The sequence below is a fragment of the Bos mutus genome, chromosome 23 (assembly GCF_027580195.1).
Source record: "Bos mutus isolate GX-2022 chromosome 23, NWIPB_WYAK_1.1, whole genome shotgun sequence".
In the NCBI taxonomy this organism is placed as follows: Eukaryota; Metazoa; Chordata; class Mammalia; order Artiodactyla; family Bovidae; genus Bos; species Bos mutus.
In genome coordinates this window covers 30,396,953-30,423,455 of record NC_091639.1, presented here as the reverse complement: position 1 = coordinate 30,423,455, position 26,503 = coordinate 30,396,953, and the positions used below count along the sequence as shown (strand labels likewise).

Here is a 26,503-nt window from a genome sequence, read left to right as displayed (position 1 = left end):
TCATTGACTACACTAAAGCCTTTGACTGTGTGGATCACAACAAACTGTGGAAAATTCTTAAGAAGATGGGAATACCAGACCACCTGACCTGCCTCCTGAGAAATCTGTATGCAGGTCAAGAAGCAACAGTTAGAACCAGACATGGAACAACAGACTGGTTCCAAATTGGGAAAGGAGTATGTCAAGGCTGTATGTTGTTACCTTGTTTATTAATTTCTATACAGAGTACATTATGCAAAATACCAGGCTGGATGAAGCACAAGCTGGAATCAAGATGGCTGGGAGAAATATCAATAACTTCAAATATGTAGATGACATCACCCTAACGGCAGAAAGCAAAGAAGAACTAAAGAGCTTCTTGATGAAAGTGAAAGAGGAGAGTGAAAAAGCTGGTTTAAAACTCAACATTCAAAAAACTAAAATCATGGAATCTGATCATATCACTTCATGGCAAAGAGATGGGGAAACAATGGAAACAGTGACAGACTTTATATTCTTGGGCTCCAAAAGCACTGCAGATAGTGACTGCAACCATGAAATTTAAAAACGCTTGCTCCTTGGAAGAAAAGTTATGACCAACCTAGACAGCATATTAAAAAGCAGAGATATTACTTTGCCAACAAAGGTCATGTATGGATGTGAGATTTGGACCATAAAGAAAGCTGAGCACCAAATAATTGATGCTTTTGAACTGTGGTGTTGGATAAGACTCTTGAGAATCCCCTGGACTGTAAAACATCAAACCAGTCAATCCTAAAGGAAATCAATCCTGAATATTCACTGGAAGCACTGATGCTGAAGCTGAAACTCCAATACTTCGGCCACCCTGATGCAAAGAACTGACTCATTAAAAAAAGACCCTGATGCTGGGAAAGACTGAAGGCAGGAGGAGAAGGGGACGACAGAGGATGAGATTGTTGGATGACATCACGGACTCGATGGACATGAGTTCGAGCAAGCTCTGGGAGTTGGTGATGGACAGAGAAGCCTGGCCTGCTGCAGTCCGTGGGGTCACAAAGAGTCAGCCATGACTGAGTGACTGAACTGACTGACTGACTGTACCAGATTTTTTTTTTATTGGAGTATAATTGCTTTACAATGTTGTGTTCATTTCTGCTATACAACAAAGTGAATCAGCTATATGTATACATACATCCCTTGCCTCCTGATCCTTTTTTCCACCCTGCCACCCCTATCCTATCCCTTTAGGTCATCACAGAGCACCAAGCTCAGCTCCCTGTGCAATACTTTTTTTTTTAAGGTCAATTCATCTCTACAGTTGCTGTTTTATCCACGTTCTATTCAGCAACCACCTACCTTAATGCAATATAGCCAGTAACTCTAAACCCTGGTTATGCATTGGAGTGATCTAGGACATACCAGATCACATGAACCAGAATTTTTGGTATTTTTAAAAGCTTTCTAGATTATTCTACTATACAGCCAGGGGTTGTTGTTTGTTTTTCCTTTGTATAGGTACTGAGGTTTCTTAGCACCTTAGAATTCACAAAATCTTCCAACTTTTCCATTCAACCCATCTTGCATCACATTTGATTAACAGAAGCCAGAGTCTTGCTTGCTGGGAGGACCTGCTGATTCCCACACTATTCCATGTCCTGATAGCTTGAATTATGCATTACCTAATGGACATAAGTGGGTACTTTAGCAACTAGCAAAACCCAAAGAGTGTTCAATTGTCTCCTTTGGAGATTCCGAAGTAGAACACTTTCTCAACATTCACAGCCAGATAATTCTTTGTTAACATGGGTCTGTCCTGTGCATTATAAGGTGTTCAGTACCACCCCCAAATTCTATCTGCTAAATAAAAAACTATCCTCTAGTCATGACAATGAAACATGTGTTTAGACATTGTTGAGTGCCCTCTGGGGAGTGGGGGTTTGCCCTGGTAGAGAACCACTGTTCTAGACCTCCCTGCATCCAGATCTTTAGTCAAACTAACATTCACACCCGTCTCCTCTTATCTAACCCCACTATGTCCTCTAAAGCCAGCCAGATCAGGGCCAGTATGGTATATATGAAGCTATAAACATTGGCTTGGTTATCAGACTGGACTGAGTTCAAATTTTTGCTCTGTCACCTACTATAGGAGACCCTTGCTCAAGGAATGTGGTCTCTCAGTCTTCTCTTCTGCAAAACGGGAATCATAAGAATAGCTCCTTCATAGAGATGTTGTGAGAATTCAATGACATAGTGTATAAATGCATCTGATGAAAAGTAACTGCTCAAAAAAGGATTGTTGAGTGAAATAGTTCAGGGCAAGTGGTAAGCGTAGTGCCTGGCACATGATAAGAACTCAGTAGACACTCCAGCTTGGTTTCATCATTCTCCTTGGTGAAGAAATTCAGGCACAATGTCGTTGAGTCTTGGTCAAGGTCACGTAGCTGGTCAGGGGTAGAACTAGATGCAGAGCCCATGCTTCAGGCTTCCCAGTGAAATGCTCTTTACCCCACATGGAGCTTTGAAAGATCAAGGACAATTCCAGGGAAGATGAAGCTCTTGGCCAGACAGCTCTGGCCAGTGCTATAATAACCAGGACTTGGCAGTACAGGTAAGGTGATTAATCATTCTAAATTGGGGAAGTCAGAACTAAGGGTGTTAACGGAGCATTTAAAGGCATATAGTCCCTTAAGTACCATCCTCTGAAAATAATTTTCTTTAAAAGGGAAATATTAGAAATGCTTTTTATCTTTTCAAGCAAAGAACTGGCATACTAGAACATGGACCGTACATAAGATATCAACCCTTAACTGTTTAAAAAAAATTTTTTTTAATTTTTTATGTGGATTTAAAAAATCTTTATTGATTACATTACAGTATCATTGCTGTTTTATGTTTTGACTTTTCGGCCTCAAAATGTGAGGGATCTTAACTCCTCAACCAGGAATCGTACCTGTACCTCCTGCATTGGAAGGCAAAGTCCCAAACACTGGACCACCAGACAAGTCCCTAAAACCTTTTAATTGAAGTATAGTTGAGGTACATTATTATATAAGTTACCTGTATACAATATAGTGATTCACAATTTTGAAAGGTTCTACTCCATTTATAGTTATTATAAAATATTATCTATGTTTCCCATGTTGTGTGATATATTGTTGTAGCTCACTTTATACATAAAGTTTCTGCCTCCTAATCCCCTACCCCTTCATTGCCTTTTCTCCCTCCCTTCTCCCCCCTGGTACCCACTAATCTGTCCTCCATATCTGTGAATCTGTTTCCTTTTTGTTATATTCACTAGTTTGCAACCCTTAAGTTCTTTTTAAATGTGGACCATTTTTTAAAAAGTCTTTATTGAATTTGTTACAATAATGATTCTATTTTATATTTTCCTTCAGTTTTTTGGCCACGAAGCACGTGGAATCTTAGCTCCCCAACCAAAGATCAAACCGGCACACCCTGCATTGGAAGGTGAAGTCTTAGCCACTGGACCACGAGGGAAATTCTTCTTAATTGTTAAAAGGAGCTTTGTCTATGAGGACAGAGACATAAATGTAGTGAAGACGCTTACTTCAGGGTACAGGACTATGAAAAAGAGCAGGTGTCCCCTGGCACCCACTAAACATGCTATAAAGTAAAGAATGAAGGGGCTTCCCCGTCCCCGCCCCCCTTTACAGGGCTGCATTTAAACAGAGATTCTATTTCTCTTGGTTCCAACGGGGCCTGGGAGAATTACTTCTACTGCCAAGAGGCTGTAGCTCCTTATGAAATAATAGGCCAGAAAAGTTCATTCATCATAACCAGTGGGTTGACAGCTTTTGTCATCCTGTTCTTTCATCCCTTCATAAGGAAGCTGGGTATTTATTACACTGAAGGATTCTAAGGAAGGTGGCAAGCAAGAAATAAATGCCTCTAGGAGGTGTGTGCACAAGTGTACATACATGTGGTGTGTATATGTGTGTGTGCACATGTATGTGTGTGTTTCACCCAGGAACAGAGCTGCCACCTTTTCCCTACCATCAGTCGTTTTCAAGGGCAATGTTAAAACTATTCATTAATCAGCCCCATTCTAGAGCAGACATCAGCCGCCTCCCCAGAGCACAAGCCCAGGCTGTGCTAGGCTCTTGAGTTGCTGGTTGGTTGGAAGATTCCTGGGGGAAGGTCAGGCAGCTGGGGCTCGGGTTGGGAGGGGGTAAGGAGGAGCAGAAGGGCACTCAAGGACTCCAAAGCTAGTTAGGCCTGGCAGTGGGGAATTAGCTTGATATTTTAGCAGGTGTGTGCTGGCTAATACCAGCCCTGGATGCATGTCCAGCTTACAGCGCCTGCCATTACTTTATAGGCAGAGGTTTGCAAGGTCAAGAGCAGTTTCTCACGTGTGTGTCCACAGTTGGCTTGTGCATAAGAATCACTTGGCTTGTTTGCCACAAACATGGATCCCTGGAATTGCTGTCCAGGAATGTGTGCTTTCATAAGCTTCCCAAGTGATGCCTGAGCAGCTACAGGTTTTCGCCCATTTCTCAAAAAGTGTATTCAAAGGACAAGAAGATTCTGGTGCTTTAGAAAAATGTCACAGCCCTAAAACAATGAACAGGGAGATCTAAATTATTACACCAGACAGGGAAAGCCCAGGTATGATGTAACAGCTTTCAGTTTCATCTGGCATGTGGTTGAAGAGGAACTTGAGGGAGAAAACTAAGCTAAACCTTTTATCATTTTTTTGCTTTTGGTTTATTATTTTTCTGTTTATTCTTTATTAGTGAAAATGAAAGTTGCTCAGTCATGTCCAACTCTTTGCAACCCTGTGGACTATACAGTCCATGAATTCTCCAGGCCAGAATACTGGAGTGGGTAGCCATTCCCTTCTCCAGGGGACCTTCCAACCCAGGGATTGAACGCAGGTCTCCCACATTGCAGGCAGATTCTTTTACCAGCTGAGCCACCAGGGAAGCCTAAGAATACTGGAGTGGGTAACCTATCCCTTCTCCAGCGGATCTTCCTCCACTTTATTAACTATCAGAAAAAAAGAATGAAGTAATGCCATTTGTAGCAACTTGGATGGACCTAGAGATTATCGTACTTAGTGACTGCAAGGAGATCCAACCAGTCCATCCTAAAGGAGATCAGCCCTGGGTGTTCATTGGAAGGACTGATGCTGAAGCTGAAACTCCAATACTTTGGCCACCTCATGCAAAGAGTTGACTCATTGGAAAAGACCCTGATGCTGGGAGGGACTGGGGGCAGGAGGAGAAGGGGACCACAGAGCATGAGATGGCTGGATGGCATCACCGACTCAATGGAATGAGTTTGAGTGAACTCCGGGAGTTGGTGATGGACAGGGAAGCCTGGCGTGCTGCGATTCGTGGGGTTGCAAAGAGTCGGACACGACTGAGCGACTGAACTGAACTGAACTGAAGTGAGGCAGAGAAAGAAAGATAACATATGATATCACTTATATGTGGATATACAAATGAATTTATTTACAAAACAGAAATAGACTCACAGACATAGAAAATAAACTTATGGTTACCAAAGGGGAAAGGGGAGGAAGTGATAAACCAGGAATTTGGGATTAATAAATACACACTGTGCTGTGCTGTGCTGAGTCGCTCAGTCGTGTCCGACTCTTTGCAACCCCACAGACTGCAGCCTGCCAGGCTCCTCTATCCATGGGGATATTCCAGGCAAGAATACTGGAGTGGGTTGCCATGCCCTCCTCCAGGGGGTCTTTCAGAATCTACTGTATAGCACAGGGAAATGTATTCGACATCTTAAAATAACATATACATATATATTAATATATTATGTGTATAGCCAAATTACTTTGCTGTATACCCGAATCATTATAAATCAATTATACTTTAATTAAAAAATTAATCAGAGATATGTATTAGCACTTACTGCATGTTAGGCATTATTACAAAAACTTTATAAGGCATCATATTTTTAATTCTATTAATAGACTAGCAAGGTAAATATTATTGCCCCCACTTTAGAGATAAGGAGACTGAGGCTTTGAGAGGTTAAGTAACTAATTTGCCCAAGGTCACAGAATTAATAAGTAGCAGTCTTTCCCCAGAGCCTGTAATATGAACCACCATAATAATCTGCCTTCCAATATTATCTTTAATAATATCTTCTTTATTGAGTTATAAGTACACTGGAAGCACCCTGAGGCCAGGGGCCAACTCAGTCTTGTTCATGTCTATTTCTCCAGGGTCTGGCAGAATTCTGAGCTGTCCAGTCAAAAAATTTTAATTGCATAAAGGAGAAAATTTCAAGATGTGAGTTTTTTAAACAAATAATTCACATTTTCCCTAATGGCTTTCATATGCTTATCAAAAAGAAATCATTCAAATAGGCAACATGAAAACTTAGGTTACTGCTCTATTCTGGTGGCTATTGATAACTCAGGTCACAAAATATGTTGGAAAAAAAATGATGCAGTTTTAATCCTTAGGTTCCTCTGTGGAGAAGTCCTCTGTCTTCATCTGCTGAAAATGTTTGCGCTCAATTTCTAAGTTACAGCACGAAACCAAAGCTTGCTTTGTGGGCCACTGAGCTAGAGCTCCACGAAGAGCCATCTATCTTCCGATGAAATGACGGCGCCATAAGTAACTTTACACTAGGAGTTATTGATGGGCCAAAGCCTACAGCTCCATTTGGCTGAGAGCTGCCCTGAGGCTCTTCCTGGCCTTCAGGGCAAATACAGCATCACACCCTTTCCTGAAAGCCAATTCCAAGGGCAAAGACAGAGTTCTGGCTTCAAGTGAAGCATGTTTTTTCCTCTCAATATTAAACATGTAAAATAAAATCTCAAGATTTTAGAAGGAAACTGAGGGGTAATTTAATCTAAACTTTAATTTCAGGAATAAGAAATGCTAATCCTGGAGCAGAGGTAATGTTCAAAATACTCAGGAACTTTTCTGTACAAGCACTACTCAAACAGGAGGGCTGGCAATAAGCCCTCCTGGATCACGTGCTTCCCTGGTGGCTCTGATGGTAAAGAATCTGCCTGCAATACAGGAGACCTGGGCTCGATCCCTGGGTCAGGAAGATCCCCTGGAGGAGAAATGGCAATCCATTTCAGTATTCTTGCCTAGAGAATTCTTCTCTGGCTCACAGGGAAATCCAGGGAATTCCAGGAAAGTAGGCAAAGAGGCCTGGCAGGGGCCTTGGGCAAAGGCTGACCACCAACTGATATAAAGGTATTTAAATAAGAGGTACAGGGAGAGGGTGTGGAGAGAAGGGAAACCTCCCACAGTGCTGGTGGGAAGGTAAATTAGTGCAGCCACTATGGAAAATAGTATGAAGGTTCCTCAAAAAACTAAAGTTAGATCCAGCTATCACATTCTTGGGCAAATATCCAGAAAAGACAAAAGAATCAGAAAAGATACAGGTACCCCAGTGTTCACAGCACCACCATTTACAATAGCCAAGACATAGAAGCAACCTAAACATCCATCAACGATGGAGGATAAAGAAGGTGTAGTACATAAATACAATGGAATATTATGCAGCTATAAAAAGAATGAAATGATGAAATTTGCAGCAACATGGACGGACCTAGAGATTATCCTACTAAGTGAAGTAAGTCACAGAGAGGATGACAAATATCATATGATATAAGTCACAAGTGGAATTTAAAATAATGACACAAATGAGTTTATTTATGAAACGGAAACAGAATCACAGATGGAGAAAACAAACTTATGGTTACAAAGGGGGAGGGGGCAATAAACTAGGAGTTTGGGATTAACAGATACACACTACTATATAAAAAATAGATAAAAAGGACCTGCTGTATAGCACAGGAAAATATTTTCTACATCTTTTAATAACCTTGTAATACTGTGATTTAGTTATATTGATTCACTTTGCTGTACACCTAAAACTAACACAACACTGAAGATCAACTATACTTTGATTAAAAACATATATTAAAAAAAAAAAAACAGGGAGGTACAGACATACCAGTGTGTACTGACTAATACTAGCCATGGCTCACAGGAAGTGTCGCTTAAACACAGGAAGTCAGAGGCAAGGTCAAAGGCCCTGGTTTTCTGAGTCCCCTCCTGAGATGCATGTGTCATCTCAAGGCCATTTTCTCTTTGTACTCACTACTTGCCTACCTCAGTGGTAGGCTGCCATGAACACAATACTTGGGTTATAGTCTGAACACCTTGGTTTTCTGTAGGCCTAGTCCACTGAGATATTTGAATCCTTTTCCCAGTTAATTATTATGATGTTTTAAAAGAATTCTTTACTCTTGTAATTTCATATAATTTTGACTATTACAAAAACATTGTGGAGTTTCAAGTGAATGGGAAAAAAGTGGGCCTTCCTAATAGCATAAGTAACATAATAATAAGGACTGAGTTCAAACCTACATTGTTAGCTACTCCTGGTTTACTCGAGAAACCTTTCTGCAGACTCAGACACTAAATTCAGGGGATGGCTGGTCATACTGCAGATGCCAGGTGAATTAGAAAAAAAATGGGGAAATGAGGCTTGTATATATTTTTTAAATTGTTAACTAAATAATAACATTCAATTATTTAAATTTAATAATTATTAATCAGTCAACAATTACATAATAACCTTTAAATTTAATAAAATTTAATTTAATAACCTTTAGATTTAATTTTAATTAAATTTAAAAATTAAATTTAATAATTTAATACTTCTTCAGCGTATCCTTTTTAAAAAAAAAAAAACAATTAAGGAATAGCTTGAACTATAAGTAACTTTAAAGGATAAAGGGATAGAATTAATATGAACAGGAGCTGTGAATCTGTCCCTTCTTACTGATGGTGGTACAGGGTTAAGAACTCTAAATACCACCTCTTCATCTCCTCCTGAGTTTCTGCCAAATAACTGGAAACAAAAAGAGATCAGAAGATCACCATTAAGATATCAGTGAGGCAGGACTTCCCTGGTGATCTAGTGGTTAAGACTCTGCACTTCCAGTACAGGGGCTGAGGGTTCATTACCTGGCTAGGGAACTTAAGATCCCACGTGCTGCATGGCACAGCCAGGAAAAAAGAAAAAGATGTAAGTTATTAGTGCGTGTGTGTGCGCAGGTGCTCACACATGTCGGGTGGGGCTGGGGTGAGCAGAGTTTAGCTGTGGTCTGTGCAGGAAAGATCTGGAATCTGAAATAACCACAACTGTATTTGGAAGGAGCTGCCGATAAGCCTTTTGATCATAAGTAGCCTCAGGCCAAAGTTACTGCCATAACCCAGAGGATTTTTGACTTCAACTTGGAATTCTCTAGGGAGAGTTGAAACAGGTGCTTGATCAAAGCTTGGAAGTACGAAGAAGGAGGGTTGGATTAACCACAGTTGCTGCTTTAGAAACGAAAGTGTGAAAGACATACATGTTATTTATTTATAATAAATGTTGGGATATTTAGTTGAAAGGCTTAAGAACCCAAAGGTGGGCATTAGGCCAGGATAAAGCTATTGAGTCCTGGCACTGTGGGCATTGCTACCATGATGCCAAGAACAGAGAGGAGAGAACACGGGCCATAGTGGTAAATGATCCAGCCCAGTGAAGCCACTCCAACTCTTCCTCCTGGCCCAGAAGGGAGAGAGAATGTCACAGATGTCTAGAAGGAAAGTGATCTGCAAACAGGGGCTTCAAAATTGGTAAAGGGAATGAAAAGAACTAATTTCAATAACATTCAATAGACCAGAATTCATAGGTATGGCCACATCAGACACTTGGCAAAGGAGAATCTGGCATTTGAGTTCTGACCACTGCTGAATGACCCTGAGGCTCTAGGACATGGAGCAACTGAAATTTTGCTGAGGGAGGAGCACGAGTCATGAGTGATGCAAGGCTGAGGTGCATGGCTGAGGCTGAATGAGCCATCTAGGTAGGGAGCTGGCGGCCAAGTGACATCTATACCCCACATCATTTCATTGTTAGCTACTCCTGGTTTACTGTATTCCTGGAACTCTGTCTTAGAAGAGCTGATGAAATGATTCTTCACTGCAGTTTATTTGGGAAAAACAATATGCTGTTTCAATCTTCATGAATTAGGGGATCTGAGAAAGTATTAAATACCCACCCTTTATGATGCATCCTTTGTAAAAACAACATAGATTCTTTCAATCCTCATTAATTTTCAGTTATCTGTTCCTATTGGAATCAAATACTTTAAAAAGCAAGTGGGGTGGGAGGAAGGGAAGAAGGAGTGAGAAAATGAGAAGAAATGAGTGTGTCTTCATCACGCTGAGTTACAAAGTGGTGTGAGGTAGGGATCAACACGGGGCCATTGATGGAAGGACAGCTGTGAACAGAGCCAGTGGAACCTGGGGCCTCTAGCTTTGGAGATCTTCCCCTCCAGGCACCACAGGGCTTTGACTTCAACTCTGACTTGAAAGCTCAGAGTTGTGGGTGCTTCAAGAGGGAAACTAAACAATAGGTTGTCTCTTTTTCCTGATCACTAAAAACAGTTCACAAAAAATGCACCTTATCTTTTTTAGCGCCATCTGCTCGCGGCGCCGCCTCCTGCTCCTCCCGCCGCCGCCCTGAGTCACTGCCTGCGCAGCTCGGGCCGCTGGGCTTCCCGCGCTCGCCACCGATATTTGGCATTTGTACAACATGGCAGACATCGACAACAAAGAACAGTCTGAACTTGATCAAGATTTGGATGATGTTGAAGAAGTAGAAGAAGAAGAAACTGGTGGAGAAACAAAAATCAAAGCGCGTCAGCTGACTGTTCAGATGATGCAAAATCCTCAGATTCTTGCAGCCCTTCAAGAAAGACTTGATGGTCTGGTAGAAGCACCAACAGGATACATTGAAAGCTTGCCTAGGGTAGTTAAAAGACGAGTGAATGCTCTCAAAAACCTTCAAGTTAAATGTGCACAGATAGAAGCCAAATTCTATGAGGAAGTTCATGATCTTGAAAGAAAGTATGCTGTTCTTTATCAGCCTCTGTTTGATAAGCGATTTGAGATCATTAATGCCATTTATGAACCTACAGAAGAAGAGTGTGAATGGAAACCAGATGAGGAAGATGAAATTTCGGAGGAGCTAAAAGAAAAGGCCAAGGTTGAAGATGAGAAAAAGGATGAAGAAAAAGAAGATCCCAAGGGAATTCCTGAGTTTTGGTTGACTGTTTTTAAGAATGTTGACTTGCTCAATGATATGGTTCAGGAACATGATGAGCCTATTCTGAAGCACTTGAAAGATATTAAAGTGAAGTTCTCAGATGCTGGTCAGCCTATGACTTTTGTCTTAGAATTTCACTTTGAACCCAATGAATATTTCACAAATGAAGTGTTGACAAAGACATATAGGATGAGGTCAGAACCAGATGATTCTGATCCCTTTTCTTTTGATGGACCAGAAATTATGGGTTGTACAGGGTGCCAGATAGATTGGAAAAAAGGGAAGCATGTCACTTTGAAAACGATTAAGAAGAAGCAGAAACACAAGGGACGTGGGACAGTTCGTACTGTGACCAAAACAGTTTCTAATGACTCTTTCTTTAATTTTTTTGCCCCTCCTAAAGTTCCTGAGAGTGGAGATCTGGATGATGATTCTGAAGCTATCCTCGCTGCAGACTTTGAAATTGGTCACTTTTTACGTGAGCGTATAATCCCAAGATCAGTGTTATACTTTACTGGAGAAGCTACTGAAGACGATGACGATGATTATGATGAAGAAGGTGAAGAAGCGGATGAGGTAATGTTTACCAAATGAGCAAATAATTCTCTGTTTAACACATTGAGAAGCAATTGAGTGACTTATGTATTCCATTGGTATATTAATTATTCCATGATATGGGATAAAAACGTTTTTTTTTGGAAAAACGTGGTTTTAGAATTCTACATCCAAGCAATGTATGTATGAGGTTTCAATAAATAAACTGCAAAACTCAGAAAAAAAAATGCACCTTAAATTGTTTTCCCCATAGGCAAGGTCACCTTTACTTAGAACGAATCATTCCATTTCATAACCACAAATGTTCTGCGATTCTGTAGCCTTACTTTCCTAGAACTCCTGTCATCAATGTCTTTCAAGGACACACCTGTCCCTGGCTTTGCTGTGCCCTGCATGCATGCTAAGTCACTTCAGTCGTGTCCTATTCTTTGCGACCCTGTGGAGGCGCCCCATGCATGCCTAAAAAGGAACCCTTCTTACATGGTGGCATATGCATTTGCTTTATCTACTAGGAATCACTAGTGAATAGGGAGGGAATGTGTAGTGATGAAGGGTTGTTTTAGGCAGACAGACTAGTATTTCCAAAGATTCAGAGGCATGAATGAGCAGACAGTATTCAGCACAAATAGCTCTTATCTTTCCTATGTTTTTTTGCCTAAAATTTCTTACACTCAAAAACTGGAATTAAAAGACTTAAAATGCAAATGCCTCCTGGAACTGCCCCATCAACAATCCTATTATACGAAATTGTGATAAGTCCATCAGGCAACTGGTATAATGCCAACCCAGTTCTTTCCTGTTCTGTTGGGGAGAGAAGATAAAAGGGTAGTGCCTCAAAGCTACCAAGAAGTGAGGTTATAGACATTGACAAACTTGGCTGACTCTGTACTTGAAAGATTGGTCTATCTCCAAATCATTAACCAAACTGATCAAGTGAATTATAGGCATGCAATTATTATTTCAATTTTCCCCAAGACAAATGCACTTAAAAACTGAATCTTGGTTCCCCCATATAATTAATTGATTTAGGGTTGTTCTCATTATGCTATCCTTTTGATAGTTTCTTGGGAATGACTGGTTTTATGGTCTTATCTAAATTGCAAAGCAAAATTTTGTCAGTTTCCCTTTTAGACCTTTAGTTATTATTTTTTATTTTAGCATGTAATTTAATTGAATTTCAAATGGTCTAAAATGATACAGAAGGATTCTTAGATAATAGAAAGCTGTAGTCCGAATATTTCTGCCTCCCTCCCAACTCCCAAATTCATATTTTTAAACCTAATGCCCAATGTGATGGATTAGGAAGTGGAGCCTTTGGGAGGTGATTAGAGAAACGGCCTTTTGATTTACATGTCTATCTCTTATGAGTTTGCTTAAGATGTATGCAGTCCAAATAGGCTGAACCATTCATGGAATATTGACAATACCAGATTCCTGAGTCAAAAAAATGTTGGAGGGCCATTTGTATGAATGCAATAAAGACTTCAACAAAATGTAACCTGGGGATACCTCTGGTTGCTTTCTCTGATAGCATATTTTGGGATCACATGTCCCCTTCTCACTGAAAAAATAATTACATAGGCAGAGGGTTTAATTAATCCTCAGTGGATCTCATCTGACTAAATATACCTAATAAACAAATAGATGCTTGTTTTTCTTTCCTTTCCTAAGATTGCATTTATTCAATACACAACTCTTTGTAGTTAATTGAATTTCATAATTTATTACAGTTAGTTACATAAGTTATGTTATATAATTTATATGAATTCTATAATACACATTATAACATATAAGTAACAGTCATGTGCGACTCTTTGCGACCCCAGACTGTAGCCCGCCAGGCTCCTCTGTCCATGGACTTCTCCAGGCAAGAAATCTGGAGTGGGTTGCCACTTCCTTCTCCAGGGGATCTTCCCTACCCAGGGGTTGAACCCAAGTTTTCCTGCATTGTAGACAGATTGTTTTACCGTCTGAGTGAGCAGGAAAGCCTTTAGCTTATATATAATAGTATATAATTATGCAAAGTCGCTCAGTCGTGTCCGACTCTTTGCGACCCCATGGACTGTAGCCTACCAGGCTCCTCCCTCCATGGGATTCTCCAGGCAAGAATACTGGAGTGGGTTGCCATTTCCTTCTCCAGGGGACCTTCCCGACCCAGGGATCGAAGCCGGGTCTCCTGCATTCCAGGCAGACGCTTTAACCGCCGAGCCACCAGGGAAGCCCCATATAATTATGAACGATCATCTCATACAATAAGTTAAAAAAAATGCATCTCCTATAAATCTTCCCTACTCTCAGCTTCTGCTTTTAATAGGTAACCAATCACATAGAGAAGATGCAAAGCCAGGCCCTGAAGGGGTCAAATCCTGTCTACTTCCCTCATGCTCTGATGTACTCACCACAAGTACTCTAAATTCCTTCTTCATTTTCTTTCCCTACAGTGAAAACTCTCCAAAGATTTTTTTCTTATTTTTGAACTCTCTTCAAGAGAACTTTGAAAAAAAAAAAAAAGAGAACTTTGTGATAAAGCCTCAGTGCTACTTGTACTGTCCCTTTATTATGTTCCAAGGCCCTGCTCCTGAACTTGTGTGACTCTGCAGAGCTGGCACCCTCTCGCTGCATCAGGCACCCCGCTGGTGCAGCCAATTTTGCAAGAAAGAATTTCAGTGCAAAGGTTCTGCAGACACTGATTGGCTCAGTGTGGGCTCTGCCAGGCCTCGGAGATGAGAATAGGCAGCCTCCTGTCACCTGAGAGGGAATGAAGAAGAATGAGGCTACTCTCAGAAAGGGAATAATCAGAGTCCACCTCCCTCGCCGCAGAATGGTGAAAGGGTGGGGGCGGTTAGTGAATCAGCTCCTGTCTTTTACTTCTCATAGAAGGTAGGTGTGCTAACCAACCCAAAGTCTGAATTCTTACTGACAGTCCAGACAGGAAGATTCAACCAAACCCAAAATCATGCTGAGGACAAATGCTAAGAAGTGCTAGGATCTCCCATCAACAGATGTATAGAACACATTGTTCTCACATTCACAAGATCAGTGATTCTTTGAACCAAAGGATCCATAGATATATATTAGGTTAGTGCAAACACAATTGTGGCTTTGAACCATGAATTTTAAATCATTACAACTAGGCTCAAACACATCTTTATTAATGAAATTAGGAACCATTACAATCAACACATTTTTTTTTTTTTTTTTTTTTGCCAATGAGAAATAAGCTTGGTTATTCCTGTAGTGTAAAAACCTGGGCCTTGGGATTTGATGAACTCTTGGAAAGCATCTTCTGCCTCATGCTGGTTGTGGAAGCGTTTCACCTGCAAAAAGTGGTTGAGATGCTTGAAGAAGTGGTAGTCAGGTGGTGAGCGCTCAGGTGAATATGGCAGATGAGGCAAAACGTTGTAGCCCAATTCGTTCCATTTTTGAAGCATTGGTTGTATGACGTGAGGTGGGGTGCTGTCGTGCAGAAGAACTGGGCCCTTTCTGTTGACCAATGCCAGCTGCAGGGGTTGCCGTTTTCAGCGCCTCTCATTGATTTGCTGAGCATACATCTCAGATGTAACGGTTTTAGCAGGATTCAGAAAGCTTTAGTGGGTCAGACTGACAGCAGACCATCAAACAGTGACCATGACCTTATTGTGGTGCACGTTTGGCTTTGGGAAGTGCTCTGGAGCTTCTCAGCCCAATCACTGAGCTGGGGGTTTCTGGTTGTCGTATAAATTCAATTTTCATTGCACGTCACAATGCAATTGAGAAATGGTTGTGTAGAATAAGAGAAGACATTTCAAAATGAAGATTTTTTTTTTTTTGATTTGTGGTCAGCTCGTGAGGCACCCACTTATCATGCTTTTCCACCTTTTCAATTTTCTTCAAATGCTGAAAGACTGCAGAATGGTGGATGTTGATTTCTTTAGCAACTTGTGTAGTTGTAAGAGGATCAGCTTCGATGATTACTCTCAATTGGTCATTGTCAACTTCAAATGGCTGGCCACTGTGCTCTTCATCTTCAAGGCTCTTGCCTCTTTTGCAAATTTCTTGCACCACTGCGCTGTACATTCATTAGCAGTTTCTGGGACAAATGCATTGCTGATATTGCGAGTTGTCTCTGCTGCTTTAGAACTCATTTTGAACTTGAATCAGAAAATCACTCAAATTTGCTTTTTGTCTAATATCATTTATGCAGACTAAAATCAATATAAAATACACAGCAAGTAATAAATCATTAGCAAAACATATAAAGCAAGAAATGCACACTAAACTGATTATAACATAACCACATTTATCTAAGAATGAATCCCGATATCAAATAGCAAATTTCAGCAGTGCAAAAGAGCAATTACTTTTGCACCAACCTAACACACACAAGGAAAAATTCCCAAGGATCTCTAATGTTGATTTCAATCATTTTTATTTTAGTGTGATTTAAATATGTATGGTTGCAGAATTGGGTATAAACACCTTATTCTTTTAAGACTTTATGGAATTTGTTACATTTTTGCTTATTTGTTTATGTTCTGTTTTTTTGGCTGGGAAGCGTGTGGGATCTTAGTTCCCAGGACAGAGATGGAACACACACCCCCCCTCACAGGAAGGCAAACTTTCGACCACTGGCCCATCAGAGGATTTCCCAAACACCTTATTCTTAAAGCTGTTATAAAAACTATTTCTAAAAACATACAGATGTTCACATTGGACACAAATTACAAAAGCAGTATAGTTCAAATTAGCAGTGTTTCACAGCCCTGTCCCTTCTACAGCACTGTGCCAGGGTGGCACACCATAGACATCCTATCCTGAGAATGCAGCTTTGCTTCTTTTCTTGTATGAAAATTTGAGCAACTAAAAGCCTTCTTTCCTCTCCCACTTTTTATGGATTAAATCCTACATGTTACTCTTTTCTCCTAAAACAAAAGCAGTATTGCCTTCTATCTACCTGATTTTTCACATCTGTACAATGGAGATAAGTAAACAGGACCTATCCACATCAGCCAACTGAGAGGATCAAATGCATCAATAAATACACGAGTTCTTACAACAGTGTCCAGTACACCATAAATACTCAGTTATTGTTATTTATTATTATTACTATAAACATAATTAAGAAAAATATAAACATGGAAACTGAAAGACAGCTTTAATAGTTAATTGATTACAAAGTGATCAAACCAATGATCAAGAATCTACTAATATTTTTATCTTATATAGGAATATAAACTAATTAAAACTTTATATTGGATATAGAAGGCAAATGGATAAGAGGGCAGCAAAAGATGTGATGGTTGGATAGTATCATTGATTCAATGGACATGAGCTTAGGCAAACTCTGGAAGATGGTGAGGGACAGGGAGGCCTGGCATGCTGCAGTCCATGGGGTTGCAAAGAGTCAGACATGAGTTAGTGACTGAGGAACAACCAAAAAATAGAGAAAGCTCTAGGACAATTAGCAAAATTTTTTAAAAGGAGATTAAAGGAAGCCAAGAGTTGAGATAAAAGTGAAATGATAAAAAATGCTCAACTAATTCAAAAGCAGTCAGGAGAAGAGGAAAAGGGGAGTAAAAACAGGTGGAACAAACAGAAAACAATGAGAAACATAGCAGACTTTAATCCAATCATACCAATAATTGCATTAAATGTAAATGATCTAAAAAACAAATTAAAATAAAAAGATTATTAGACTGATTAAAAAAGCAACACCCAAGTATCTGCCATTGACAAAAAGTCCATTTTACACATAATGGCATATATAGGTTTAAGGCCAAAGAATGGAAAAAGATATAATGTGCAAACACTAATAAAAACAGCTGGAGTGGCTATATTAAAGTTTTATTATCATGGAAATGAGTACATAAAAATTTTAAATATATAATAATTGCATTCATATCTAAACTTCTTATCTCTTTCTCTAATGCTTTATCTCTCTATTGAAGAACTCACGGTTAAGTTCTATGAAAAAAAGACTAAGAAATAAAACAATTAATCTTACTTAATACTTTGCTTCATATACTCTATAGCTACTATATCAAATTTATTAACATCTTTTTATTTTACTCTTTGAAAGAATATGTTATAGCACTTATTTCTTTGGATGGAGCTCAAATAGAATAATTGTGAATAGAAATGCTAGACTGAAAGCTATAAATGAATTCTAACTAGCTGGAAAAAATTTGGATACCTGTCACTGATTAGGCACATATTTCACTATTAAATGACCACACTCTAAAGACTTCATTTAGCTAAAACAAGAAACTAAAATAGGATCCTATTTTCAGAATCTGCCAGCTAGTGCTACGCCTTAATTAAAACAAAACAAGACAAAATAGATAGCTATCCAAACTAAGATTTCAGCAACTAAAGGAACAACAAGCCTCTATTATCATTAAAAAAAAATCAGAAGTGCCCAAAAAAGAAAAAGACAAAACAAAAAACCTGGCGTGGGAAAGACGAAACATCTTGTCCCACAATGAAAATCTGGGCCATATTCCTTTCTTGTAGGAGGAAATGCGAATTTCCACACCAGTGTTAAAATAGAGTAGGTGTAGATGAAGGGAAATATTTATCAACATGTAGTTAACACCACTGGTTTTAAAAGACAGAGATATAGAGATGTCTCAGCAAGAACAGATTAAGCACATTCTGCTACCATAGAAGATGACAGGATTCAATAACTGAGAAAGTCCCTTATTCACTCTGGGTCTCACTGTCTGCATCTGTAGAATGAGGCCTAAGCCCTTTTAGAATGGCTGTGGGACTGCAAAAATACACGGGATGGGCCTCCAGGTGGCCATGCCTGTGATCAGGGACTTTGGCCAGACGTGAATGATTCAGGGTAGATGCTGTATCCCCCAAGCTGGGATAATTAGATCTTCTCTAGCATTTGACATTTCACAACCCATTTAATGCACTGATTCATTCATTCCTTCACTCATTCATTCATTCAACAAGTATCTACCAAGTGCCTATTAAGGGCACTGTTTTAGTCTCTGTCAAACAAGACTTATAGAGATGTTATCCTCTTAGAGATTGCATTCTATCAGGAGATAACAAACAGCAAACATACAAATAAGGAAATATTTTATCCTATGTAATGGCGAAAATATAACAATGGTTATATTGTGACAAGGAGTGACTGAGTAAAGGAGCGGCTACTGCAAGTTGGATGGTGAGAAAAGCTTCTCTGGGGAGGTGATAAAAAGGAACCAATCACGCAGAAAATCTAGGGAGGATCTCAGTGGAAATCTCAGTGGAAACAGAAAGAAGACCAGTGTGGCCCGAAGCATAATGAATAAGGGAGTGAGCAAGTAGAGATCCTATAGAGAAATTAAAGCATGCAGGGCCTTGGAGCCCCTGGGAATGCATTTGTGACGTATTCCAAGTGCAGCAGGGAGCCCCTGCAAGGTTCTGTGCACAGATAGAGTCACATGACCCAGCTTGTGATTTGAAAAGATCTCTCAGGCTGAGGGATCTAAAGACAGGGGTAAAGACTGGATTACAGGAGAGCAAGAGTGGAAGCAAGAGACCTGTTAGGAAATGACTCCAATGTTCAGAGGAAGGTGATGGGACTAAGGTTACACCATAAGAGTAGGAAATGGAGTTGGAGGTGCAACTAATAGAATTTGCTGGGAACCGTCCTGGTGGTCCGGTGGTTAAGAGTTCGCCTTCAAGCATAGGGGGTACAGGTTAGATCCCTGGCTGGAGAGCTAAAATTCCACATGTCTGGTGTCCAAAAACACAAAACATAAAACAGAAACCATACTGTAACAAATTCAATAAAGACTTTATCTTCCCGACCCAGGATTGAACCCAGGTCTCCTGCATTGGAGGCAGACGCTTTAACCTCTGAGCCACCAGGGAAGCCCTTAAGTAAGTAAGTAAACATTGAAAAAAAGAATGTGTTGATATGGAAGGTATGGGAAGAAAAGAGTCAAGGAAGACTGCTATGCTTGTGGCCAAAATGACTGGATGGCCGATAGCACAATTTCCTGAAAAGGGAAGGCTGTTGGAGGAGCAGGTCTGAGGGGCAAAAGCCTAGACTCCTCCTTTGGCCCGGTTAAGTATGAATGCTGTATTAGATACTGAATGATGCGTTGGGTCCTGACGTTGGCGACGTCAGAGCCGAGTGACATTAATTGTGGATCGTGTCCAAGAAAAGCCCTACAGACCCTGGCGCCCACCGGTGGTCCCGATTCCTGCTATCCTACTTACTGTCTTCTTGTTTAGCTTTTCCTGGGATTGCGTAAGATGTTCCTGCATCCTTTCAATCAGTTGCCCTTTTGCTTAAGCCATCTCTTCAGCAACTATTGTTTGCAACCTGCAAGGACCTTTGCCAATCCTTGGTGTTAACAAGATCATTTCTAAGGTTCTTTCATGTTTCACTACTTTATGGAATTTAAAACCTATTTTATAATGAAACATGGTGTCAACTGAAACTTAGGCATTGATGGTGGGCACAGCAGGCACTAGCTACAATAAGCATAGTGGCTACATTTATGGAATGCAGCTATGAGAGGGGCAGGTATTAAGAGTTCCGACATACTTTATTTCATCGAAACCTGACAACAACAACTCTGAACTGGTGGTGACTACCCTGTTGTAAAATAAGATGAGAAAAAATGAGGCTCAGGGGTATACATGACCTGTCTAAGGTCATGGAGACTGTAAGTGTTCAAGCTGGGTTTCAAAACCAGGTGAGGCTGACTGGTGACATGTGACACTGACCACTGCTCTGTACTGCAGGAAGGAGGTTTTTTTTTTTTCTTTTCTTGCCATGATTAGAGATGATGAAAGTGGGAGATAAAACACATGATCCTATGATGGTGGTACAGGAACCGTAGCAACCAACTGGCTGATTCACTGCAGGGGTGGTGATTATGAAAACTTGCATGCTAGAGTTTCAAATAAAATGTGTAGACTTCCATGCCCTATCCCCTCTTCACCTGCTGTTGCTGTTGCTAAGTCGCTTCAGTCGTGTCCGACTCTGTGCGACCCCATAGACGGCAGCCCACCAGGCTCTGCCATCCCTGGGATTTTCCAGGCAAGAACACGGCAGTGGGTCCGTATAATTCATCAGAGCAGAGCCAACACAAGACATGTGGGTATGCTAAGTCACTTCAGTTGTTTTCAGCTCTTTGCGACCCTACGACTGTAGCCTGCCAGGCCCCTCTGTCCACGGGATTCTCCAGGAAAGAATACTGGAGTGGGTTGCCGTGCCCTCCTCCAGGGGATCTTCTCAATCCAGGGATCAAACCCACTCCTCACACATCTCCTGCATTGGCAGGCAGTTCTTTACCACTAGTGCCCTCTGGGAAGCCCCTCAACACAAGACATGTATCTTCATCTGGGCCTTAGGTGAGAGGCAGTCACTGAAATCACGTTACTTAGGAGGACACAAGGTATCCTCGAAAGTTAGCCATTTTGGAGATCGAGAAACTAAGGCCTAAAGAGGTTACTTTTAAGGATTATATGACTAATTAGTAAAGATTCAAATCTGAAGATCTGGTTTCTTGAATCTATACCTTATCCAATAATTTCCAATTCATTGTGGTGCTCTCTCCGTTTCCATTGAACAATGAGCTCTTGGAGACTTTCCTGGCAAACAGCGTCATAAATTTTCTGTTCTCAACCTTGCCCCTTCTTAATTTATTTTTATTGAGGTGTAATATACATACAGGCTTCCCTTTTGGCTCAGCGGTAAAGAATCCACTACCAATGCAGGAGACGTGGGTTCAATTACTGGGTTGGGAAGATCCCCAAGGGAAGGAAATGACAACCCACTCCAGTGTTCTTGCCTGGAGAATTCCATGGACAGAGAAGCCTTGCAGGCTACAGTCCATGGGGTTCCAAAGAATTAGACACGACTGAGAAACTAAACAACAATCTATATATATAAAATGCACAATGTTAAGTGTCCAGTTCAGTTAATTTTTATAATTTAATCACCATCAATATAACAATCATTCAGCTCCATATATAGAATGTTCTCAGCACCTTAGCATTGTGTAACTATATTTAAACTTATTCATCCATTCTCCAGGGTGAACATTTGGGTATTTTCTCCCTTTGGGACCTTTATGAATAACGCTGATAGAAACATTCTTGTGCATGTTTTCCAGTGAACATAGGCACTCATTTCTCTTGGGAAGTAGAATTACTAGATCATCGGGGAGACATATATTTACTTCTGGAAGACACTGCAGTTTCCCAGAGCACTGTAATAATCTGTCCACCAGCAGCGTATGAGAGTTCCAGCTGATCCACATTCTTGCCAACCCTTGGCATTGACCACGGTTTTGCTTATAGCCACTCCATTGGCTGTGTAACGGTATCTCATGGTGGTTTTAATTTGCATTTCCCTGAAGAATCATCTTTCTGGATATCTTCTTTTTTGAAATGTCTATTCAGGTGTTTTGCAGATTTTAATTGGGGTTGTTTGTCTTTCTCTTATTGATATCTAGGATGTCTTGATATATGTTGGAATTGGGTTCTTTGTCAGATGTGCTAAGTCATTTCAGTCATGTCTGACTCTTTGTGACTCTATGGACTGTAGCCTGCCAGGGATCCTTTGTCCATGGGATTCTCCAGGCAAAAATACTGGAGTGGGTTGCCATGCCCTCCTCCAGGGGATCTTCCTGACCCAGGAGTAAAACTCAGATCTCTTATGTCTCCTGTACTGGCAGGCGGGTCCTTTACCACTTGCGTCACTGGGAAGCCCCTGTTAGACGTATGGATGGTGAGTATCTTCTCTCAATCTATGGCTTGCCTTTTTATTCTCTGAATGGTGTCTTTTGAAAAACAATGAGTTTTCAGCTTTTAGTAGTTCAATATATCCATCTTTAACTAATTATGGTTAGTGCTTTTTGTGTCTTATTGAGGAATCTTTGTCTACTTCAAATCTTGCCTCTTGAAACTCTGGAAGCTTGGAAGCCATTAAAAGTTGTGTACTTGACAGGTTTGGAAAAATGAGGATGATTAAACCTTTTTTTTTTTTTCAGGCACAGGTAAGGAAATGTGAAATGTGTTAAGAGGTCAAAAGGGAAGAAGCACAAGGGTGCCAGAGTGGGTGGAAATTTACAGGATCCTTTAGCAGTGCGTGGTGGGGAAGCAGTGATTAAGGGCTTATAATTGGAGTTGGTGAGGGGAGTTTTTCTTGGGAGAAAATGTCAGTAGCAGCCATCAAAGAAATCTGATGTATATCAAACGTTTTACTGATACCATCCCTATGCTTTTGCTACAAGCAGTAGTCACCTGAGCAGGTTTAGCATAGGGATCCCAGCAGAGTCCTGCACAAATGGATGGTATGCAAACAACTGTGGGCCTTTCCTGGCACAAGGTGGACGATAACGAGTTAAAGAGTCCAAAGCATCCGGTGCTCTTATTGGGTACTTCTGAGCCTTGAGAACCCCATGAACAGTATGAAAAGGCAAAATGATAGGATACTGAAGGAGGAACTCCCCAGGTCAGTAGGTGCCCAATATGCTACTGCAGATCAGTGGAGAAATAACTCCAGAAAGAATAAAGGGATGGAGCCAAAGCAAAAACAATACCCAGTTGTGGATGTGACTGGTGATAGAAGCAAGGTCTGATGTTATGAAGAGCAATATTGCATAGGAACCTGGAATGACCAACCTAGATAGCATATTAAAAAGCAGAGACATTACTTTGCCAACAAAGGTCTGTCTAGTCAAGGCTATGGTTTTTCCAGTAGTCATGTATGGATGTGAGAGTTGGACTGTGAAGAAAGCTGAGCGCGGAAGAATTGATGCTTTTGAACTGTGGTGTTGGAGAAGACTCTTGCGAGTCCCATGGACTGCAAGAAGATCCAACCAGTCCATTCTAAAGGACATCAGTCCTGGGTGTTCTTTGGAAGGAATGATGCTAAAGCTGAAACTCCAGTACTTTGGCCACCTCATGCAAAGAGTTGACTCATTGGAAAAGACTCTGATGCTGGGAGGGATTTGGGGCAGGAGAAGAAGGGGATGACAGAGGATGAGATGGCTGGATGGCATCACAGACTTGATGGATGTGAGTTTGGGCGAACTCCGGGAGTTGGTGATGGACAGGGAGGCCTGGCAGGCTGCAATTAATGGGGTCGCAAAGAGTCGGACACGACTGAATGACTGAACTGAACTGAACTGAACTGAAGTGCCTTGCTTCTGATTGGTTGGTGGTGAGGCAACAGGGTGGTGCTCCAGGACTTTTGTGTGGGAATAATCATTCTCTGCCTGGGTGGGGCACCGTGATTCCTGGAGAAGAACTCAGGGGTATCACATGTCTATTACTTAAGGAGGAACCAGGACTCGTCCCAAGGCTGCACTATTGTTTCTTGACTGTTCCTCCTTTGTTTCTGCATTTCCTCCCTTCCTTGATGAGCAACTGATTGAATCTGCCCTTTGGAACTCAGGGAAGGCCAAGGAGGCTGAATGAAGCCTATTTCCGGCAAACAAGAAAGAAGGCAGGTGATGGACACAGAAAGGATTTGTATCCAGGAGTGTTCCACAGGACGCTACTTGGGTTTCAGTGGGACCCTACTTGGGTTTCATTGAAACCCTACTTGGGTCTCATGTTGGGAAAGATTGAAGGCAAAAGGAGAAGAGGGCAGCACAGAATGAGATGGTTAGATATCAATGGACATGAATCTGAGCAAAGTCCAGGAGATAGTGGAGGACAGGGAAACCTGACGTGCTGCAATCCACGGGACATGACTTAGTGACTGACCAGCAACAACAAGCACTGGTAAATCTGGACCTTACTGTCTCCAGATTTACTCCAGAAAGGAGATTTTGTATAAAGGATGACTTGGTTATCAATCATGATGAAGATATACTGTCCCTTGTTTTGTTTGCTGGTGTTTAGTATGACACCTCTTACTCCACCTCCTGTTGCAGTGATCAGTTTTGTGTGGGTTCTGACCAGCTTCACGCAGTTTGCAACCTGAGGACCTTGCTTCACCTCAGTGTCTGTCTCTCTCCATCTGAAGCTCCTCAGCTGACACAGAGGCAGGCACCCCAAGAACCTGCTTGGTATTCATGCATATATAGCCCTAAAGGTAGGGGAGGTAATAATCTTTGGAGAGAAACTTTGGCCCGTGGTTGCTGGAAGCCAGTAGGTAGAGGCTTCTCCTCTTTCCCTGGACAGAAATTTCTGTATTGTATTTCATATAGTGGCTCGAGCTTTCCATGGAATCCAGCAACCTGTAGCCATTACTGGGGCTGGGCTCCGTGACCCATCTCTACAGTGGCTCCTCCTCCTTCCCTGCCTCCCTCCACCTGCCTCTGTTAGGGGAAGCACACTGACTGAGACCACCCACCCTGGCTGGGCACCACAGCAAACCATCTGCATGAGTTATTTCATGACAGGAGGTCCGGGTAAGGAACATGGAACTAATAAGCCACCACCAACTGGAAGGTTCGGGAAAGGTCAAAAGGAAATGCCACCTGTCCTTCTACCTCCCAGAATCTTGCTGGCACTCATCCTGGCTTAGCAATGAGTGCCCCACCAGGAAGGACCCTGAGTCAGAGTCATTGGCCAGAGGACACCGGGAAACAAATCCCATCACCATAAAACCTGAGACTGAGAGCCACGTGGCAGAGCAGTTCTCCTGGGTTCCCTTACCTGACTGCTCTCCACCTAGGCAGCCCTTCCCAATAAATTCTCTTGCTTTGTCAGGTCATGTGTCGCCTCAGACAATTGATTTCCAATTGTTAGATAAAAGTCCACTCTCGGGCCCTAGAAGGGATCCCTCTTCCTGCAACACCCCCAAGCCTGCTCCTTGGCTCCATTCACCAGTGAAGTAAGTATCTGCACTTAAAACTTTGTCTCAGGCTCTACTTTTTGGGGAACCCAGGCTAAGAGGGCACTGAACAAGACTTCCACTGAATAGATTCTCCTTCATTAGATTTCAAACGTGGATCAATTTTACACTTCTATAACTTCCAAGCAAGAAAGTGAAGTAGCTCAGTCGTGTCCGACTCTTGGCGACCCCATGGACTGTAGTCTACCAGGCTCCTCTGTCCATGGGATTTTCCAGGCAATAGTACTGGAGTGGATTGCTATTTCCTTCTCCAGGGGATCTTCCCAACCCAGGGATTGAATCTGGGTCTCCTGCATTGTAGACAGACGCTTTACCGTCTGAGCCACCAGGGAAGTCCGAAGGAAGTCAACTTCCAAGCAAGACTCAGACCTTTTATAGGGAAACGACCATTATGAATTAAATTCATCCAAACAGCAGCACACGTCAGCTCCGTGGGTAATTTATTCAAGAATCAACAGGATTCTCTGTTAGCTGCAGAGCTGAAAACGTTTCTGCTCAGACAGCTGTTGGACAGGGGCCAGGACAAGGATCCAAATTTATGCTGGTTCATGAGCTAAATCAAGGCACTGAACTCAGTGAAAACAATTCAATAGATGAGAAACAGAGGAAAAAGCTGACTGTTCTAGAAATGGGAACTGGACATTGGCTCTCATAACCAGGGCATAGTCTTGCTCCCAACTGGAGGCCTTATCGGCCATGAAGGCCTGGCACCACCCCTGGTGGCCGGGGTGCTGCTAAGGCAGTCAAGAGGCAGCCTTTACCCGTACCACCAGAGGCAGTCGTGAAAGTGCTGTGGATGGAGCCAGCGTGCTCTAGAGTCGGGCTGTTGTGTGTGAAAGGTCCCTGATGAAAGTAGATGTGGCGAGGAATGTGTCGAGGAATGTGTGAACAGTAGCGTGACATCTGCGGGGGTCGTGTGGCTCCAAGTATGGCTTTTTTCCAGGTCCGAAGAGCCCAATGATGAGAAGTGTCAACAGGTGGTTCAACTGCAATCTAACTTCTTCCTGGCCCACCTGGGCCTTTCTCCTCCTGAACTCCAGCTCAGCAGCGCTAGTTTATGTT

At 41.6% G+C, this 26,503-nt stretch overlaps 2 protein-coding genes across 3 annotated transcripts in view; one reads left to right on the top strand and one right to left on the bottom strand.

Moving 5' to 3' along the window:
- Positions 1 to 26,503, bottom strand: part of RCAN2 (regulator of calcineurin 2) — a 284,388-nt gene that overhangs the window by 52,870 nt on the left and 205,015 nt on the right. The window lies entirely within an intron of this gene.
- Positions 10,465 to 11,839, top strand: LOC138985110 (nucleosome assembly protein 1-like 1). Its single transcript, XM_070361441.1, has one exon. The coding sequence runs from the start codon at positions 10,567 to 10,569 to the stop codon at positions 11,671 to 11,673; it is 1,107 nt and encodes a 368-aa protein (XP_070217542.1). The 5' UTR covers positions 10,465 to 10,566; the 3' UTR covers positions 11,674 to 11,839.